Source organism: Lagenorhynchus albirostris, chromosome 1 (genome assembly GCF_949774975.1).
Source record: "Lagenorhynchus albirostris chromosome 1, mLagAlb1.1, whole genome shotgun sequence".
Taxonomy (NCBI): domain Eukaryota; kingdom Metazoa; phylum Chordata; class Mammalia; order Artiodactyla; family Delphinidae; genus Lagenorhynchus; species Lagenorhynchus albirostris.
In genome coordinates this window covers 186,157,033-186,179,307 of record NC_083095.1, presented here as the reverse complement: position 1 = coordinate 186,179,307, position 22,275 = coordinate 186,157,033, and the positions used below count along the sequence as shown (strand labels likewise).

The 22,275-nt window shown below is 37.4% G+C and overlaps 1 protein-coding gene and 1 long non-coding RNA gene across 5 annotated transcripts in view; one reads left to right on the top strand and one right to left on the bottom strand.

Moving 5' to 3' along the window:
* The window catches only part of MINDY3 (MINDY lysine 48 deubiquitinase 3), a 95,064-nt gene that overhangs the window by 65,507 nt on the left and 7,282 nt on the right, over positions 1-22,275 (top strand). For all 4 annotated transcript variants that reach the window (XM_060162532.1, XM_060162523.1, XM_060162538.1 and 1 more), the window contains 2 exons: positions 4,953-5,025; positions 19,738-19,810. In XM_060162532.1, the coding sequence (XP_060018515.1) occupies positions 4,953-5,025; positions 19,738-19,810 (146 nt within the window). The remainder of the gene's footprint in view (positions 1-4,952; positions 5,026-19,737; positions 19,811-22,275) is intronic.
* LOC132527222 (uncharacterized) lies at positions 1,192-22,013 on the bottom strand. The gene is made up of 3 exons (XR_009542913.1): positions 21,891-22,013; positions 14,478-14,584; positions 1,192-1,298 (listed from the first exon to the last, which is right to left on the bottom strand). It is a non-coding gene; the product is annotated as an uncharacterized LOC132527222 (long non-coding RNA).

Genomic DNA, 22,275 nt, shown 5'->3' with positions numbered 1-22,275 from the left:
CTGCAAACCCTGCACGTTCAGAGTCAGTTCGTTCTCCCATCGACACTGATTTCCCTGCCTAACTACTCCTTGCCTCTCACAGTTCTCAGTCCTCTTCAGCTCTGTCAGTTCCCCTTGTGCTACACTAATTCACATCTTTCTGCCTCTCATGATTCTGTTCCTGCCAGCTAGAACTTCCTACCCTCTTTTCTCTCTCAGATGAGACCCAAAATATCATCTTGGTAAAACCTAGTAAGGTGATTAAGATATCATTATATCTGCAGATGAGTCAAAAGAAGGCATGTTTACTCAGTGTTAGAGCATTTGGGGAAAAAATATATTCTCTAAATCATGGGTCAGCAAACTATGGCCCACAGGCCAAATCAAGCCCTACCACCTATTTTGTAATTTATTGGAACATAGCCATGTGCATTTGTTTATATATCGTACCATCTTGCTGCCTATGCATTGTATTATCATGCTACCTTATGGCCTGCAAAGCCAAAAATATTTACTTTTTGGCCCATTACAGAAAACATGTGGCAGCCCTTACTCTAAATGAACACTTGTTAAACCAGAGTATGCCTGGAGTTTTCCCTAGCCTTCAACTGATCTTTCTATATCAGGCCAGGCCTATTCGAACAAGAGCTAAGAACACATTTTCTGAAGCCTAATTTTTTTTATATGTTCATAACCAGAGGCAGATGATAAGCAGTGAACATTTTATTAAGTTTAATTTTTTTCTACATAAGCATAGTATATTTTTTATTTGTAGCACTTGGAACTTAGAGATGAGGCATCAGGTAGTTCACGTTAAATTTTTTTTTTTTTTTTGCACTCCTGCATTTTCTGAAATCTTTAATGCCAGAGAATTTGATGCAGACCTTTTTCTCTGGCTAAAAATGGAATCTTCCTTGTTCCCCCAACTTTATAAATGGTAGTAATTTCCCAAAACTTCACTTTGTAGGAAGATTAAAATGATGCTTCATTTATATTCTCTGCCACCTCTTCCCCCAAAAGAGTGTTTGTTTTATTTTGACCAAGAAAAACAATATTCCCTTTCCTACTATTTAGATCATACTTTTAATTAATATTTAGAAATTTTGAAGTAATGTTTTAAAACTCATTTCAAACTTTGGCTCATCACTTACTAGTAATAAAGGTTGAAATGCAACAGATTGTGAATAGGAAGAATGACTATATCTTCATCTTGTGTCTCCAAATGTTCCCCCTCGCGTAAAATCTCATCTCCAGCTGTATACCTTCTCCTCCATGAGAATTTCAGTGACAGCACTCATCCACAAATTCCAACAGCCATTCTAAAGGGAAGAATTGAAAAAAGAAAGGAGAGTTGGAAATAGTTCAGGGGGCTAAAGCTTATTCTGGAATCCATGTAGAAATGTTTGCAATTAAGGTTTGGGAGTGGTAAAAGAAGCTAAGGAGTAATAATAACGATAGCCCTGTGCTAGTAATTGCTCCCTAAATCTGAGAGCTGACGCTGCAATCCTAGCCTTGATATAAAGGTAATTATAGAGCTAAGACTGTCCTGGTGATGTAGTGGACACAGAAAAGCACTTTAAGAAATATTGTTAAAAATAGGTTAAATGAACAAAGTTAACCCAAGAATCTGGCAGTATTCTACCAGAATTTTAAATGCCTTCTTTCTTTGGCCCAGCAATCCTACTCTGGAACTCTGTCCTACAGATACAACTGTTCATGTATGAAATTACATGTTCAAGTTTATTTGGTGCAGCATTGGTTATGGCAAAAGATTAGACACAATCCAAGTGTCCAGCAGTAAAGGACTGGATCATAAAATCAGAAAGGCATTGAAGGTTGAACCAGATGAAAGCATGTCCTTTGACATGTGTATTATCTACAAAATAACATTGAAAATGCACGAAAAGGAGACCCTAAAAGTTGCTAACACAGGATGGTAAAAGGGAAATAATTGTACATTACCAAATTTTACTATGTTATAAAATAACAGATTTTAAAAAGTACTTTATCATTTATTTTAACACATTAAAACTGTGTAGGAGCTTGTATATATTCCATTGTTTTGATTCCCGTATCCATTTGATTTCTACTCCTATATGAACCAAACATACTATTGAGGAGGTGTTCAGGCATGGCCCAGTAAGAACTACTCTAGGGGTTTCCCTGGTGGCACAGTGGTTAAGAATCTGCCTGCCAATGCAGGGGACACGGGTTCAAGCCCTGGTCCAGGAAGATCCCACATGCTGCAGAGCAACTAAGCCCGTGCGCCACAACTACTGAGCCTGCGCTCTAGAGCCCGCGAGCCACAGCTACCGAGCCCAAGTACCACAGCTACCGAGCCCACATGCCACAACTACTGAAGCCCACGCACCTAGAGCTCGTGCTCTGCAACAAGAGAAGCCACGAACAAGAGAAGCTCGCGCACCACAGGGAAGAGTAACCCCTGCTCACCACAACTAGAGAAAGCCCGCATGCAGCAACGAAGACCCAATGTAGCCAAAAATTAATTAAGTTTTTAAAAATAACTACTCTAATTGACTCTTAGAGTTTATTCATCTTTGAGGTAAGGGCAGGATGATTAGGACAAAAGTTAATTAGTGCATTTCTTACAAAAATGTATTTCCACAGAGAAACAGCAATTTAAATTCTTTTTGACTTTTATACCCCACAACTTTTTTTTTTTTATTTATTGAAGTATAGTTGATTTACAATGTTGAGTTAGTTTCTGGTGTACAGCAAAGCGATTCAGTTATACAAATATATATACTCTTTTTCATATTCTTTTCCATTATGGTTTATTACAGGATATTGAATATAGTTCTCCATGCTGTACAGAAGACCATGTTGTTTATCTATTTTATATATAGTTGTTTGTATCAGCTAATCCGAAACTCCGAATTTATCCCTCCCACACCCCTTTCCCCTTTGGTAACCATAAGTTTGTTTTCTGTGTCTGTGAGTCTGTTTCTGTTTTGTAAATAAGTTCATTTGTATCATATTTTAGATTGCACATATAAGTGATGTCATACAGTATTTGACTTTCTGGCTTAATTTAGTATGATAATCTCTAGGTGCATCCAGGTTACTGCAAACGGCATTATTTCATTCTTTTTTATGGCTAGGTAGTATTCCATTGTGTGTGTGTGTGTGTGTGTGTGTGTGTGTGTGTGTGTGTGTGTGTGTGTGTGTGTGTGTGTGTGTGTGTGTATACAGCACATCTTTTTATCCATTCATCTGTGAATGGGCATTTAGGTTTCTTCCGTGTCTTGGCTCCTGTAAACAGTGCTGCTATGAACGTGGGGGTGCATGTATCCTTTCAAACCATGGGTTTCCCCGGATATATGCCCAGGAGTGGGATTGCTGGGTCGTATGGTACTTCTATTTTTAGTTTTTTAAGGAACCTCCACACTGTTCTCCATAGTGGCTGCACCAATTTACATTCCCACCAACAGTGCAAGAGGGTTCCGTTTTCTCCACACCCTCTCCAGCATTTATTATTTGTAGACATTTTAATGATGTGGCCGTTCTGACTTGTGCAAGGTTGTATCTCATTGTAGTTCTGAATCCGTTTCTCTGATAATTAGCGATGAGCATGTTTCCATGTGCCTATTGGCCATCTGTATATCTTCTTTGGAGAAATGTCTATTTAGGTCTTCTGCCCATATTTTGTGTGTGTGTGTGTGTGGTACGCGGGCCTCTCACTGTTGTGGCCTCTCCCGTTGCGGAGCACAGGCTCCGGACGCGCAGGCTCAGCGGCCATGGCTCACGGGCTTAGCCGCTCCGCGGCATGTGGGATCTTCCCAGACCGGGGCACAAACCCGTGTCCCCTGCATCTGCAGGCGGACTCTCAACCACTGCACCACCAGGGAAGCCCCTTCTGCCCATTTTTTGAGTGGGTTGTTTTTTTGTTATTGAGTTGTATGAGCTGTTTGTATATTTTGGAAATTGAGCTCTTGTCAGTTGCATCATTTGCAAATATTTTCTCCCATTCTGTAGGTTGTCTTTTTTTTTCTTTATGGTTTCCTTTGCTGTGCAAAAGCTTATAAGTTTGATTAGGTCCCATTTGTTTATTTTTGCTTTTATTTCTATTGCCTTGGGAGACTGACCTAAGAAAACATTGCTGTGGTTTATGTCAGTGTTTTGCCTGTGTTCTCTTCTAGGAGTTTTATAGTGTCATGTCTTATATTAAAGTCTTTAAGCCATTTTGAGTTTATTTTTGTGTATGGTGTTGAGGGAGTGTTCTAAGTTCATTAATTTATATGCGGGAAGGCTTTTAGCTTTTCACCCTTGAGTACTATGTTGGCTGTGGATTTGTCATAAATAGCTTTTATCATGTTGAGATATGTTCCCTTTATACCCACTTCTTAAAAAGGATTCAAGATGGTAAAAAGCGATGCTTGGAAACTTGTTCTCTGATGAGGTGTGTCTGAGTGAACACAATTACAGGCAGATGCTTGGACCAGATTTACGAATAGAGGAAAACAATTAGAACCTAGATTCTAGTTTCATGTCAGTCAAGTGTAGAGTTTCATAATGGTTGATATATGTGGAGTAAAGGTTTGTGAAGAGTCCAAGATAACAGTGAATTCTGTGCTTATTTTTGGTAAATTGTAATATTGCTTACTTTGTAAAGAAACTAGTCATGATAGAGAGTTAGTTTTATGGGAAAAAGAAATCCGCCTTTTCGATATTTCCTTTAATAAAAGTTAAAATTCTGAACATGCAGAACTTGATTATTGATCTGTGCCTAGGTATTGATGTAACATACTTCCTAAAGTAGTAAATTTCAATTGCATTCCTATGTAATTGTTTGCTGTCGTATCTCTGGATTTAATTTTTAAATATTTGAAAACTAGAGTATGCTTCCAGTTAGATTTTTTACTTGGACAATAATATAAAGCAAAACTATCAGTCATTATTTTCAATGCCATTACATTGTAGCTCGTTGATAGCATGCTTTTTTATGTTTTCAGGATATGGCTTTAGTTGCCCCTGAGGCTCCTTCAGAACAAGCCAGAAGAGTTTTTCAAACTTACGATCCAGAAGGTAAAAGATTTTATTTTTTATTAACATTGCCTCTGTTTTATATTTTCATATGTTTGAAATATATTGATACTTTCCTGAGTTTTATTTTTAAAGAGTTATGGGATTATTGAAAGAAATGTAGGCTTGCATGTCTTGAAATTTTTAAATAGGAAATGGTGAAAATGGGAACCAAAAAAAATAGGAAACTTCAGTGATCATCATATTCTCACATGGTGTAAGGGTTTTGTGTTTCTTGTGGTACTAAAGTTATGGTTACTTGAATCTTGATCTCTGATGGTGTTAAATAGGGAAAAATACCACCTCTTGAATAACTTTTCAAAGAGCTTAAGTCATTTATTTATTTATTCAGATGAATAAATGTTTCAGAATATTTCTTTTTTTAATAATTGAGATATAATTGACATATAACATTCTGTAAGTTTAAGGTATACAACATGTTGCTTTGATATATTTATATATTGCAAAATGATTACTATTTTAGCATTAGGTATAACACCTCTATCACATCACATAATTACTTCTTTTTTGTGGTGAAAACAGTTAAGATCTGATCTGTTAACAATTTTGAAGTTTATAATACAGTATTGTTGACCGTAATCACCATTGCTGTTCATTAGTTCTCCAGAACTTATTTATCTACTAGTTGCAAGTTTCTACCTTTAAACAACATCTCCCCAATTAACCTACCTCAAGCCCCTGGTAACCACCACTCTACTCTGTTTTTACAAATTCAGCTTTTCTAGATTCCACATATAAGTGATATCATACAGTATTTGTCTTTCTACGTCTGATTTACTTCACTTAGCATAATGTCCTCAAGGTTTATCCATGTTGTCACAAAAGGTAGGATTTCCCTCTTTGTCATGGCTAAATAATATCCCATTGTGTGTGTGTACACAAGCATAAACACTGTAATCTTTATCCACTGACAAACACTTAGGCTGTTTCCATAGCTTGGCTGTTGTAAATAATATTGCAGTGATTGTGCAGATGTCTCTTTGAACTGCTGATTTCACTACCTTCAGATATATACCCAGGAGTGGAATTGCTGAATCATATGGTAGTTCTGTTTTTAATTGTTTGAAGAATCTCTGTACTGTTTTCTTTAATAGAGATACCATTTTATATTTTCACCAACAGTGCATAAGGTTTCCCCTTTCTTCACAAATTCACCAACATTTAATCTCGTCTTTTTTTTTTTTTTTTTTTTTTTGGCCATGCCATGTGGCGTGTGGATCTTCCCTGACCGGGGATCAAACCCGTGCCCCCTGCATTGGGAGCGTGTAGTCCTAACCACTGGACCACCAGGGAAATCCAGTCTCCTGTCTTTTTGATAAAGTTCATCCTAACAGGTGTGAGGTGATACCTCATTATGATTTTGATTTGCATTTTCCTGATGATTAGTGATATTGAACAGTTTTTCATATACCTATTGGCCATTTGTATGTCTTCTTTAGAAAAATGTCTATTCAGGTCCATTGCTAACTTTTTAATTGAATTATTTGTGTTTTTGCTCTTGAGGTCTTTATATATTTTGCTTTATATATTTTGTGTATTAACCTATTATCAGATACATGGCTTGCAAGTATTTTCTTCCACTCTATAGGTTGCAGTTTTATTATTTCCTTTGCTGTGCAGAACCTCTTTAGTTTAATGCTGTCCCACTTGTTTATTTTAGTTTTGCTGGCTGTTCTTTTGCTGTCTTATCCAAGAAATCACTGCCAAGACCAATGGCAAGGACCTTTTTCCCTACATTTTCTTTTAGTAGCTTTACAGTTTGAAGTCTTACACTTAGGTGTTTGATCCATTTCAAATTGTTTTTTGTGAATACTGTAAGATAGGGGTCCAGTTTCATTCTTTTGCATGTGGATATCCATTTTTCCCAACACCATTTATTGAAGAGACTGTCCTTTCCCAATTGTATGTTCGTGGCACTCTGATCAAAAATTAGCTGACCATATATTCATGAATTTATGTCAGGGCTTACTATTCTGTTACACTGGGCTGTGTGCTTGTTTTTATGCCAGTAGCATATTCTTTTGATTATTAGAGCTTTGCAGTATAGCTTGAAATCAGGTAACATGATGCCTCTGGCTTTGTTCTTCTTTCTCAAGATGGCTTTGATGGTGCGGTATCTTTTGCGGTTCCAAATAAATTTTAGAATAGTTTTTTCTATTTCTGTGAAAAAATGTCACTGGAATATTGGTAAGGATTGCATTGACTGTGTAGATCACTTTGGGTAGTATGGACATTTTAACACTATTAATTCTTGATATAATCCATGAGCACAGTGTATCCTTCCATTTGTGTTTTCTTCAATCTCTTTCATCGGTGTCTTACAGTTTTCAGTGTCTTATACCTCTTTGGTTAAACGTGTGCCTGAGCGTTTCATTGTTTTTGATGCTATTGTAAATGCAATTGCTTTTTAAATTTCACTTTCAGATAGTTCTTGTTGGTGTATAGAAATGCAACTGATAACAGTATGTTGATTTTGTATCTTCCAAATTTACTGAAATCATTTTTCTAACAGTTTTTTAGTGGAGTCTTTAGGGTTTATAATAAGACCAAGTTATCCACAAACAGAGATCATTTTACTTTTACCTTTCCAATATGAATGCCTTTTATTTCCTTTTTGTTCCGAATTGCTATGGCTAGGACTTCCAATAATATGCTGAATAGAAATGGCAAAAGTGAGCAATCCTGTCTTTTTCCTGTTCTCATAGGAAAGGATTTTCACTTTTCACCACTGAGTATGATATGAGCTGTAGGTTTGTTGTTTATGACCTTTATTACACTGAGGAACATTCCTTCTGTACCATATTTTTTAGTGTTTTTATTATGAAAGGATTTTGTATTATATCAACTGCCTTTTCTGCATACTGACATGATCATACAATTTTTTTCTTTTATAAATGTGGTATATCAGATCTGTTGATTTGCATATGTTGAACCATCTTTGCATCCCTGGAATAAATCCCACTTGATCATAGTGTATGGTCCTTTTAATCTGCTGTTGAATTCAGTTTGCTAATGTTTTGTATCTGTATTCATCAGGGATGAACTCATGTGTTTTCTTGTAGTGTCTGTATTTGGCTTTGGTATCAGAGTAATGCTGGTCTCAAAGTGAATTTGGAAGTATCCCCTCAGCTTTACTTTTTTGGATGATTTGTAGAAGGATTGGCATTAATTCCTCTTTAGTTGTTTCATAGATTCACCAGTGAAACCATCTGTTCCTGGACTTTTCTTTGTTGGAAGGTTTTGGATTACATTGTCAGTCTCCTTTTTGTTACTGCTCTATTAAGATTTTCTTTGTCCTCATGAGTCAGTTTTAGTTAGGTTTTATGTTTCTAGGAATTAATCAATTTCTTCTCATTTGTCCAGTTTGTTGGTGTGTTATTGTTCATAGCAGTCTCTTCTGACTCTGTGTTTCTGTGGTAACAGTTACAATGTCTCTTCTTTAATTCTGTTGTTTATCTTGTCAGAAAATCAGCTGTTAGTTTTATTGCTTTTTTCTATATTTCTGTTCTCTATTTCATATATCTCTGTTGTAGTTTTTCTTCTTTTTTTAGTTCCTTAAGGTGTAACGTGAGGTTGTTTATTTGAGGTCTTTTTGTTTCTTAATGTAGGCATTTATCAGTATAAACTTCCTTCTTAAAACTGCTTTTGCAGCATCCCTAAGTTTTGATACATTGTACTTCTGTTTTCATTTGTTTCAAGATATTTCTTGATTTGCCTTTTGATTTCTTCTTTGACCCATTGGTTGTTCAGGAGCATGTTGTTTAATCTACATATATTTTGCATTTTCTTCCTGTGGTTTTTTTTCTAGTTTCCTGTCATTGTGGTAGGAAAAAATACTTGGTGTGATTTCAATACTTTTAAATTTGGTAAGACATGTTTTATGCCCTGTCATGTGATCTATCCTGGAGAATCCTTTTCGTACACTTGAGAAGAAATGCATATTCTGCTGCTGGTATATGGAGTGTTCTGTATATGTCTGTTAGGTACATGCTGTCTAAAGTGTAATTCACATCCATTATTTCCTTACTGATTTTCTGTCTGCATGATCAAACTGTTGTTGAATGTGGGGTATTGAAGTCCCCTACTTTATTTCATTGCTCTCTGTTCTCCCTTCAGATTTGTTAATAATTATTTAGTACATTTAGGAGCTACAATATATGGTACATATATGTTTATAGTTGTTATAGCCTCCTGATATAGTCATCCCTTTATCATTACATAATGACCTTCTTTGTCTCTTGTTACAGTTTCTGATTAGAAGGTATTTCGTCTGACATAAGGATGACTACCCCGCTTCTCTTTTGTTTTCCATTTGTATGCAATATCTTTTTCGTCTCATCACTTTCAGCCTATCCATGTCCTTGAAGCATAAGTGAGTCTTATACTCACATAGAGTTGGGTTTTGTTCTTTTATCCATTCAGCCACTCTATGTCTTTTGATTGGAGAAATAAAACCATTTACATTTACAGTAAATGTTGATAGGTAAGGAATTACTATTGCCACTTTGTTAATTAATTGTTTTGTAGTTCTGTAGTTTCTTTCTTCTTCTGTTGGTTTCTTTGTGACTTGATTTTTTTTATAGTAGTATGCTTTGATTCTCTTCTTTATGGTTTGTCTATTGCTCTTTGGTTATCATGAGGCTTTTGTAACACATCTTAGTCTTATAACTGTTTTAAGCTAACAACAGCTTAACTTCAATTACATAAGAAAGTTCAATGCATTTACGTGACCTCCATAATTTATTTTGATGTCCCAGTATACATCTCTTTATATTGTGTATCCATTAACATAATATTGTAGATGTAGTTATTTTTAACCCTTGTCTCTTAGCCTGTATGGTAGAGTTCAAAGTGATTTACACACCACCACCACAGGATTTTTATTTTTTAAGGTGTAACTGATGTTTAATATTATATTACTTTCATGTGCACAACATAATGATTTTATATTTTTATGTATTGCAAAATGATCACCTCAGTAGGCCTATTAACATCACTATACATAATTACAAATTTTTTATGTGTGTGATGAGAACTTTTAAGATTTGTTCTTTTAGAGACTTTCAAATAAGCAGTACAGTATTATAAACTATAGTCACCATGCTGTACCTTACATCCCCATGACTCACTTATTTTATAACTGAAAGCTTGTACCTCTGAAACCTTTCACTCATTTCACCTACTCCCCCACTTTTGGTGTTAAATCCAAAAAATCATTGCCAAGAGTGATGTCATGGAGCTTACCACCTGTGTTTGCTACATAATAAGAATTTTAATGTTTCTGGTCTTACATTCAAGTCTTAACTCAAAATAGATCAAATTTTGTGTGTGGTGTAAGATAGTGGTCCAGTTTGCCCAGTACCACTTATTGAAGAGACTGGCCTTTCTCCATTGTATATCATGGCTCCTGTGTTGTAAATTAATTGACCATTTAAGTGTACGTTTATCTCTGGGCTCTCTGTTTTGTTCCTTTGATCTGTGTGACTGTTTTTAGGTCAATACCATACCGTTTTGATTACTGTAGTTTGGTAATATAGTTTGAAATCAGGAGGTGTGCTACCTCCAGCTTTGTTCTTTTTTTCTCAAGATCGTTTTGGCTATTCATTCGGGGTAACAGAGCCAGGGTCCTAGGATCCGGTGCGTACAGAACTACCACAGTAGTCCTGAGGTACAGGTGCACTTGCTGCAGGTATGGCACTGATATCTGCGGTATACATACGTACAGCTCTTCCGTGGACCTGGGACCTGAGTTTCAGGGGCTCCCCACAGTGGCTTACGGGTGTGGGGGGGTGTGACAGTGGCACAGGCCCTGGGATGACAAGCTGTGGTGGCGGCTTGGGCCCAGGCTGCAGTAGCAGCATAGACTGGGGATGGTGGGTCGGAGTCTCACTTCTGGCCCCATGCGGCAGTCACAAGGCAGTAGCAGCAGCACAGCTGCAGTGCTGATCTGTTAAAGCTGAGCTTCAGCAGCCGAGCTCAGGGCAGTGCTGCCCAGTCTCAGCACTGATGTGTCAGAGCCTCAACCTGGGGGCGGGAGGGGGGGGCAGGGCTCAGTGATGGTAGCATCCTTGTGGATGATGGGTCAGAGCTATAACCTGGTATCCAGTAGGCGGGGCCCAGGGCAGCAGACACTGTGCTGGTAACTGTGGGACAAAGCCACTACCCTGAAACCAAGGCTGAGGCCCAGAGCTCTTCCTGTACATGGTGAGGTGCTGAGGCGCGCCTCATTCCAGAGAGAGACTGGGGTCCCTGAGGGCAGGTCTCCTGAGCGACAGCTCTAGCCTCTGGGAGTAGCTGCAGGGGCTGGGAAGCACTGTGGTCAGCTCCGTCAGCTGGGAGCAATGTTGGTAGGAGACACTGCAGCAGAGGCTGCACACGTCTCCAGCGGAGAGGCCTGCAGGGGTTCTCCTTTTCCCCGTGTGGTGAACGTCCTCTGAGGCCATCCCTCCTGGTGCCAGGCTGCTCTTGACAGGGTGATGGCTTGACTCGGGTAGTACACCTCCTGTACTGTCCTGTGCAGCTATCCTTGATTTATTTTGGAGCTCTGCAGGGCTTTTTGCTGCTTCCTTGTAGCCCAGTACTTTCCCTGGGGGGTTTTCTTCAGTTTGTGCTGTTTATTGTTTTGTTGGCTTCTTGTGTGGGAGGCATGAGTTGGGGTCTCCTAGCCCTCCATCTTGCTGGCGCCACTCCCCAGAATAGTTCTGTGTGACTGATTGCGCCAGAAGAAAATACAGGGGAAGGATAAGAAAAACCGTCTTCGGGGTTCTCTTGAGCCTGAGCTCAGCCTCTGTACCGCGCTAACAAAGGTGGTCTTAAAAGTTCACATATATGTCACTGCAGTGTCAACTCCGTCACTGTTAGCTAGGTTATTTTAATCATCTTTGCATTTATGTACTTCGATAATGGTTATGACTAAAGTATGACAGCTGACTCACTGACTTTTCCAGTATAACTTTAAAACCGAGCCATGCCTTATGTTCCATTGTAAATTACCAGGAAGGAACCTACGTTGTTGGGTTAATCCTTATCAACTCCTGAATGGACTCAGTTATCTTTATAAACACACTTTCTTCTGTCTTGAGATTTTTAACTCTTGGAGATATACTCTTTCCATCTCTAAAAATTTCAGTCATAGAAATTCTAGGAATCTTAGTAACCATATAACTTTAGTTACTTTTCAGTCTATAAATCTGTTTTCTTATATATCAGATGGTAATAACCACCTGTTTCTTGAGAGTCCTTATGAAGATTAAATGAATAGCATTGTAGAAATCACCTGCCCAGTCCTTAACACATAGTAGGTACTTCATAAATGTGAGTTCCTCTCTCTCTACACCTCAAGTTAATTGGTGCTGGTATTGGTGAGTTGACCTTCAGTTAGCTTCTTCCACTATGCCTTTTCCCTAACTTAAGAAAAATAAATGTTGCTTTCTTCTTGGAATTAATAATCTTTTAAACTTCCAATAACATTTCATTCCAATAACATTTCATTCTAAGTCTTTAGAAGTAAAAGTAATTTACTTCTTTATATCTTCCCACCACTGAATGAAATTCGTCTTATAGTAAGTTAACAACTTCAGCTGGAATCATTGGGATATGTAGCACATTGAACTATGTCATGGAGGGTGACAAATACAGTCATTCTCTTACCAATATGAATCCTCTGATGGAAAAGATAGAAAATAAATCATTTCTATTCCTAAATGCTTTTAATATATTTTGAGTTAGGATCAAACTTAAGTACAGTTTTTGGAAACTGTAGCAAGTTATAATGAAAATAAGATTGATATAAATAACATAAGATTAAAAGAAATGTGATCAAAGTGAACTGAGATTAGCTAGAGAGCTATCATGGAGACCTGAGGAGGTACGATCACGTTGGCAAATGGAAGCACAAAGAAGAGAAAATGATACCTATGAACACAAGGTAGGAGGTAGAAATTTATATACCAGGAATAGCCAGCAAAGTGTTTGACTTGAATGGAAAGACAGGACACAAGAAAAATAATTATGTAGCATGTACTAAAGAGAAGTGATGGTTATTGGAATAATCAAGGAAACTAACGGTCAAGGCTTGGATTTATATTTTAAAGAAATATATTTCAGAGAATGAGTCAAGCGATTTCCTGTGGCATACCCTCCTCTTAAGGATATATTTAAAGTATTAGGTTTTTTCCCCCTGCCTTCTCTCACCCCGCTTCTAGATGTTTGCCTTTTCTATACCTCACATCCCAGGGGAGAGTGGTCGTGAAGTGGTATACACATACATATGTAAATGCCTGCTGTGTTTCAAGATACGTTAGGTGACATGTTTCTACCCATATTGATAGTAATTACTGTATGAGAGGAGGAGTCCTTCTAGAGTGGAATGCATTATAGGATGAAGTATGTAAGGTGGCGTGGATAAGCTGGGTGTCTTTCCGGAGTTTCCAGTCAGGTCTTTATAGTGCTGCTTAATTTTGATTTGAAATGATTGTCCAGATATCAAGCATACTCTTACCCCAGTGTAACCACTACAGGCCATTCTCAAATCAAACGTGTGGCTTTTCTGTAATCTGGCGTTTCGGATCCCTATGCATTAGTTCCTTTAGTGAGAATTTTAGAACTGAAATTGAAATTGGAAGTGAATGAGTTTCTTGAGAAAGGAAATGTACAAGGAGAGTATCAGAATGTCTTAGGAGATAATAACTGTGAAGGAACAAAGGCATAGAGAAACGCCTTCAGAGCAAGAAGGAGTGTTCACAGCCGTAGGAGGCGTGGATCTGAAGAGCCTGATGTTATCTAGAAGGCCAGTTTGAAACAACTCCGTCAGGAATAAAGATACTAAAACTAAACTTTAGTATCTTATAGTCACAAGTAGTAGATTTGTTTGCTTTTTGCAATTTCAGTTTTTTAAAATCATTAATGAGGTAGCAGGCTCCATTTTGTCTACTAAATTACAAGGAAAATTATCTTATTGGCAATATTAAAACAATTTATGATCAGTGGCAGTTTTTCAGAATTGAGTCCTGAGAAATACATATGAAAATAAATTTGCTGTGTTTTTCCTAGAGAGAGAAAATTATTGATTAAAGAAATTAGTTTTCATCTATATAGTTTTATGTGTGACAACTTAGCAGGACTATAATCTGAATTGTTAAGAAGCAAACAAAACTTGTTCGGTCATCTTAGAAAAGCTATCTCTTTCTGTCTATGACTTACATAGAAAATAAACTCCACTTTCTCATTTGAATATCCCTGTTCATGGTTTAGCTATTGACAGTCCACTCTAGGAAGCTGAAAGATTAAAAATAGAAAATTCTTCATTTTTAGTCACAAACTAATCAGCTAATTTACTGATTTGATCCCCCCTTTCCCCAACATAGCACACTTATATTTCAGGATCTGAACAGATCTGGCTTTCTCAGAACACTTACTATATTAACAGTACTTACAAGTTTCTGGGTAGTTCCAGTTTCCGTTTAGCCGGGGCTGGTGTGGTGACAGTTGCCGTTTGTCACCCTCTTTAGAATATTTGTAGAAAAACTGACCTAGAGGGAAGCTAAAGAGAAGAGAATCCAAGTTCTGGTACCCGTGAGTACTCTGGTGTCTGTCTCACCCTCCCCACCTCAGCCTCGCTCCTACCCCGGGTGTCTGCACGTGCCTGTCAGGTAGGTAGACCTGTAATCAGCACTGTTAGCTCCTGCTTTAGGCATCTTATGAATTAAATGCAGTTGCAGGCTAATCACCATTTACAGCATTGCCTCCGTGAGACTGTATGTTCAGTGTTCTAAACAGGTGACTTATAAATCAGGTTTAGGTTTCAAAAGACCATCAGTAACTGAGGACCTGTCTAAAAATAGTAATAATCATGATGGCTGGCCTTTGCATGAAACATCACAGTTTATAAAGCAGTTTACCTGCGTGGTCTCATTAAAACCTTACCATAAACCTAGGAGATAAGCAGGGATGACCAGCACCATTTTGTTCTTAAGAAAAACCAACCTTGTGAGGGTTTAGTTCACTTCTTCAGAGCTGTATGCCTAGTTGTGAGAACTGAGACCAGATTCGAGGTGTTCTTCCAGAAGGTCAAGCAATCTTTCCCCCTCTCTCCACTACCAGTACCTTTTTAAAAGGCTGAGGTCATAAAGAGCTGTGTTTTAACCTCTTTGTCTACTTTTAACTATTTTTAATTTATTGGAATAAGGATATGATATTGACTGTCATTCCCACTGAGCAGTTAGTCTCTACTTCAGAGTCTTTAGGATCTAAGGAGCTCAATCATTATTTTGACGCCACGCGTACATATAAAATAAGTTCAAAAATGTATTTTTAGCTGTTAGTTTCTCCTTTGTAATACTTCCAGAATTTTAATTTCAAGCAGGACCTTGACATACCATCTCTAATTACATGGTCCCTTTAATGAAGAATCCCAAATTCAGAAATGGAAATGAACACTAGTGTGTGTGCTCAGATCCTAAAGAGAATCAGGTACTGGTCCTATATAAAGTGTTACATATGGGCTTTAGAGAAAGTCCATAGTTTTGTTTCCTGGGGATTTGGGTTGGGGGGTGGCGTTGTTTTTACGTTTTGTTTCGTTTCATTTTGGTTTTTACATCTCTTTTGTGGGGGAAAGTTTGGATATTTGGTTTGTATTCAGATACATATTTTATAGTAATTTTTAAAAACAAAAGAGTAGGGACAGAGGTAAATTGATCAATGTGATCAAAGATACTGGACAAGAGAGGAATTTTGGAATGCCTCCAGGTATCAGAAAATGGCTTTCTAAAATGCTAAAAGCATTCCAGTGGGTATCAGACAACCTGGATTTAAATCCCACCTCTGTAAACTCAGCTGTGTGATGTTGGGCAAGTTCCTTAACCTCAGTTTCCTCAGCTGTAAGATGGCCTTTGTATCTACTTTACATCATTATTCAGGTACTCAATAAGTTGACCATACTGTTGTTTAAAACAGAAAAAAATCCAAAACTGTGTAGCATAGAGCTTATTCAGTAATCTCCAAAGAACTGAATTCTACACAGATGGTATTTGAAATTTTTAGCATCACCCGTAATGGGGTTTGTTTTGTTTTCTTCTCTCTCTCTCCCTCTTATTCTTTCTTCACCCCGCCCCGTTGTAGACTTCATCAACCCTGTTTGGACAAGGGATATATATTTTAATTTTAAAGAGCCCTTGTATTCTTTGTAGGTTGCTAAAATATATTGAGAGCATCTTTTGTCTGAATGATTTCAGTGTGGTACATTTTTTTCATCTTTAAGAATAATTTTACTTGTTGTAGATAGTTTAGTATTCACCCATCCTTAGACATTATCTAGAAGTTGCCTTTTGTTTAATTCTGTCTTTTCTCTTCCTTTTAAATCACGTTGTCTTCTCTCTACCTTTGCATCCCTTCCGTCACTTCCATTCACCTTGCTGTACCATTCTCATCACCGTTTCCTGCTGCCCCAGCCATAGTTTTTTCTTTATCCTGTGCACCTTGTTTAGTTTGGTTTGCAACTTTCCCATCACATAATTGAAGTGGTTCTGCAGGACAGGCCGTAAAGCAGCTACTCATTTCTTTGTAAACTTTCTAGGTACAATTCACAGAGCTGTTTTTGGTTGAACCATGGTGCCTGAACAGAGCAGTTTGTTTAAATCTGAAGTTAGGATTAGCTTGAATAATTGAATGTAACAAATGTTATTGAGCAGCTACTTGTGTTAAGCACCGTGCTCGGCCCCTGGGTCATGGCATCCCTGCTGTCCGTGGCCTCTGTTTACGGGGCCTGAGGCGCGAAGCAGCAGAGAGACACAAGCCAGGAGACCAGGGCAAGCGCGACTACGAAAATGCCCTAACCTTGCCTCTGGGCAAAAGCCAAATATTTTTTTTCACTAACAGTTCTATTAAATTGTAGGGATATGTTATTAAAGCGTCAATAATAATAGCTAGGTAAAGTATGATACAACATTGAGTAAAAATAAAATAATTTGTTAATTTTTTACTAAAAACAACAGCACTTAAATTCTCAACTTGATCTTGATTGTCTCCTCTGTTCCTAAGAAACTGTACTCTTTCTCACCTACGGGGGTTTGAAAACGTTAACGGTCCCCATTGCTGGGTCCCCATCTCCTCTCATGCTGTTTCTTGTCCCGCTGTGGCTTCCTGACACCTGCTCTCTCCTGCAGCTCTCCCTTCAGCTGGTGCCTCTGCTAGGAGGCCTGCCAAGCTCCCCACCGTCTTTCCAAATGGGAATCACGATGGGTCCTTCCTTCTCCTTCGAGGCCAGCTCGACTTCTTCACTATTCTGAACTGGTCCTCCTACCCAGCAAATTGCTAACTCACTTCACCGTTGTGCCCCTACCCAGCGCTGCTCTGCGCAGAGTTCCTCTTCCCGAGCTCTAGGAGCTGGGCGCTTCTTGCCGTCTGTTTACTGGGTTTTAAAGAAACAAAAAAAAACCCTCTTTTTTAAATTTATAAACGAACAGCTTTTTTCCTCCTTTTCAAATGTCTTAAACACAATTTAACTGTATGTGAATGTTGGCACCGTAGCTGCGTACCGTCACAACCGCGGGCACTGCCTCCTTGCCCTCCCCGCCCATCCTCCCCGTTCTTCTGAGCTTGAAAGCCTGTACAAGGCCATTTTATATTCATGTGGTTAAATTACCGATGCATTTAAGTTCTGCTTTTTCCTTTGGTGCTTCTTAGGTCGGCTTGAGCAATCAGCAAATTGTACGCTCAGATTTCCTCTGCTGTTGGTATTGAGGTCTTATCATTGTGTCTCTGTTTCCATATTCTCTGAGGAACCAGCTGACTAAATACTAGATGGAGTGAGTTTCGATCTGCTTAGACTTAAGGCTGCTTTTTCTAAAGAATTTGTCTTGACAGGTATGATTATTAAAGAATAAAGTAATTTCAAAATTAGTGTTTTAAAAAGTAATTCCAAATCTCCTCTTCTAATCTTGGGTGTATTAAAAGTCTTTGAGGTATTGAAAAAAATGGTTCTGCAGTCTCTAGTTATAAAATACTGTATGTACAAAAACTAGCGTCACTGGCTTGGTGTAGTCATTGCTGTACTCCAGAATGTCCGTGTGTACACGTTGTAAATCTCTTAGGCCCCTTAAAAATGTGTTGGAATGTTTAAGCTTGAGGTTAATCACGTTTGAGTTAAGGAGGTCATTGTGTTGTTTTCCTAGTTGTTGTTTGTGTCCGTATACAGCCCATTAGCCCTTTCTGGGGATGGGAGCTGAGTCTCGGGTTACAGTAAGAAGAGATAAGGCTGCCTGCCATTCAATGCTTCAGAAGAATATTGTAATACACACTGCTTCTGTCAAGTGGATATACATGACAGCCCGTAAACATGGAAACCTATCCGGATAACTGTTGCTGGCCGCCAGTAGCCACATAAAGCCTGTTTTACATTCGGAAATGCTAAGCTTTTAGCTGTGACCTAACTAAGCAAAAGGAGTAATTTTCTGCCTTTCAGACTCATCAGCCGAGGCTTACAAAGCTTGAATGTTTTTCACAGGTGCCTTCAAACAAGTTTTTTTATTCTCTATACCTTCAGTTATTGGTAACCTGACAAACTGGAATTATTCTAAATGTTCACTTTCTAAAATTATATTTAGGATAATTTTTAATTATCCTAAATGATTCTTAGCCTTTTAGTCAAAGCCAATCTGTCTTCACATGGGTAAGCATGTGCTTATGAGGTTTAAGAAAAGACTTTCAAAAAAATCTTAACTTTATTTCCTTGCTGATAGCGTACACACTGTGTGCAGAAAGAGCAACTCCACTTTATTCTATGGTTTGATTATAGAAGCAGGGCTTTTGGGCATCTTGTCCTCCAGGACAAGGTTGTTTTTGGTTTTTTTCCTTAATTATCCTAATCCCTGAAAAGGTTATTGTGTTGGAAGTTGCTTTAAAGCTGAGACAGTCTTCAGGAAAGAATAAATGGGTAGAGGAATTGTACATTTAAGGGAATTGTACATTTAAGGGAATCAAGTTGCTTGTTTATAAGTACTGTGGTTTCAAACTGCCCTACAAGCTTTTTGTGTGTATCACGTCCTATTGCATCATCTGAGTTTGGGCCATTTACCAATGCTATTTCCTCATCGAGCCCAAGAAAAGGAACATTTTCCATAAACTACTCTGCATCAACATTTGATTCTACTCTGCGTTCCAACTTTGAATTTTTTTCGCTATTAAATCTATGGCTTTTATTTAAATCAGGTCTGTTGATTTAAGTCAGGAGATATCTCTTCTTGATCGTATATTGTCAGAGATCTAAATAACAGTGGTTCATGAACATTCTTGCAAGAAGCTAAAATAACATTGCGACAAAAAGAATTTACTGGTAAAGATTTATTTTAATTGGATAACTGCTAAAACCTTAAGTAGGAAAAAACTTGTCTCATTTAAATTTGTAAGCCTGTTTAAGAAGTAATTTGGCTTTCAGGTTTCCTTGGAGTTCTCAGGGAGAAGTCATGTGGTTCATTTTTGTATTAGAAAACTAACCTTGAAAATAAATCTTTACCTATGTGCCCAAGAAAACTAAGAGAGTACCTAATAATAATATTGTGCCCCAAATAAACTTAATATGCTGTTTCTTGATTCTTTGTATCCCTCTTATGTGATTCTCCACTGGAGTCTGGCTGAGCAGCAATAATAGCATTTCTTGAAGTAAACTTAATCCAAATTGCTTCTGTAATTCTTTTCCAGATAATGGATTCATACCTGATTCACTCCTAGAAGATGTGATGAAAGCATTGGACCTTGTTTCAGATCCTGAATAGTAAGCTACATACGAAGTATTACTTAACCAACTCTTGATTCTTTTAAATGTAAAACGTTATACACACATTATTGCCTTTTTTAAAACATCTAAGTGTTTATGCATATATGAAGCATAGCACTTGATATTAAGCAACGATTTAGGAAGCAGTCAGACCAATCAGTATTATAGCAGAGACTTGACTTACTTAAAGTGAGCTTCCTTTTCCACTCTGCACTTACAGTCTAGTTTTTTAAAAAGGGTCCTAAAAATGTAAATGCCTTTTTCCTTATTTTTCTCACTGTGAAACTTCTTCCGTATTTTGAAATTTTGTGCATGTCTTTAGCACCTTCAGCAAAAGTAGTGACAGGTATGTAGAATGTCTGTATTGCTAGTCGTCCCGCTTAAATAACCAGCAGGCCTTTGACATTCAGTCTTAAAGACCCTGAACATTCTAAATGATCTGAAACCTTTGCAAGTGGCCCCAGTATGTTACAGAATATAATTTTCAGTATTGCCTAACATTAATATCAGTCGTTGTCTTCGTTAATAATGTACATTATTACATCTATAACTTCTTCCATAAATTTGGGATCTTTATTATCCATGGGAAAAGCTCTCTCTGGTTAAGTGGATAGATCTTTTGATCAAATATGGTAATCAAATATATAATATATTAATCAAATATAGGTGATTTAAAAATCACATTTGATCTACACTATGTTTTCCTTTTTCTGCACAGTTGTCTTTTGTTTTTTCCCCCTTCTGAAAATGTATCTGACAGTGAACAAACTTTAGCTTACAAACATTTAAGGAAAGGATTCAGCAAAAGCAGCATAAAACATATTGGTACACAGTTTTTAGAACTTGATCCTGTTCTGCTTTTAAATAGTTAGCGTGTATTTTCTTCAAAAGTATGAAATACATATAAACATTTGCAGACTAATCACATCTGAATTAATATGTCTCAATGTCAGTACCTAGCGCTGTGATGTTACCCTTACTTAGTAGACATAATTGTTGATTCCAACTTAAAGAGGAGAAATTCAGAGACAGTTGAACTAGTCCAATAAATGAGATAATAGTAACTACCGTACTTCTTAACTGATTTCCAAGTGGAGACCTTGTTTACATTGCTCTAATATGCAAAAGGAAATTGAACTGAGGTAATTTTGGTTACTAACAATTCTTAAGATGGGAAGGAGGAAAAAGGCAAAGTTGGTTTTTTGTTTCAGATTCTTACGTAGATGCCTATATGTCAGCTACTTAATTTTCCTTGTTTTATCAGAATACATAACATACCCTGAATTTTAAAGTTAGCACAGTAGAGTCAAATTGTTTTTCTAGAAGTAGCTGAAAGATTGCACTGAGTTATTTATTCGGTCCTTTGGTCTAGTCACGTTTATAATATGTGATGGCCCATTAACAGGGCCTTATTATCAAGGACTAGTAAATTATATTAAATATAATATGACCTTGCCTTTCTCTGTTTCATGTCATAACCTCCTGGCATTACTCAGACCCATTAAAGTGTCATATCCTTTGCATGTTGTACAGTTGACCCTTGGACAACACAGGGGTTAGGGGCACTGACCCCCGCACAGATGAAAATCCGTGTGTAACTTTTGACTCCCCCAAAACTTAACTACTAATAGCTTACTGTTAACTAGAAACCTTACCAGTAACAAACAGTCTATTAACACATATTTTGTATGTTATATATATTATATTACTGTATTCTTAAAGTAAGCTAAAGAAAAGAAAATGTTATTAGGAAAATCATAAGGAAGAGAATTTATTTATGGTACATGTATGTATTTATTGAAAAAAAAATCCACATATACGTGGACCTGTGCAGTTCAAACCCATATTATTCAAGGGTCAACTGTATAATAAGTTGTATTTAACCTGACATTTATAGTTTGAAAGATAACATGGAGAATGAAAATTTTCTGCAAAGACCATTTTCATTTTTAAAACTCTCTTCAAACTGCAGTCCACTTTTCTCCGCCTTCTTTCTAGTCACACATAATACCTGTCAGCAGCCTGGGCTACACCTGATCATTACACCTATACTTCAGCTCTTTGAGAATTATCTTACCTTTTTTAACCTTCAGTTTACACTGTAAGAATTTTAAGCCTCCACCTCATTTGGTTCTTGAAAGTAAGCTTTTTCGGAGATGTTTCTGTTTATCTGATGTACCACTGCTTTCGATGCTGTTTCTTTTTCTCTTTGGGCTTAAAAAAAAAAAAGGTTTATTTTAAGTTAAATGCCTCTTTTGATAGTTAAATTCAGGCATAGCCATGAAGCAAAGAGACTGCCTTTGGGAGGTTAAAAGCCTGTTTTCACAAGCCTGGGTTTTTAAGTTACTTTACCTAATAAGGAACAATATTCCAAAGTCATCATCATAATTTAAATTCTAAATAGTAACAGATTACTCTGGTTTAAAAATAACCAAGTTTTGGCAAATTAGATGTCATCCTGT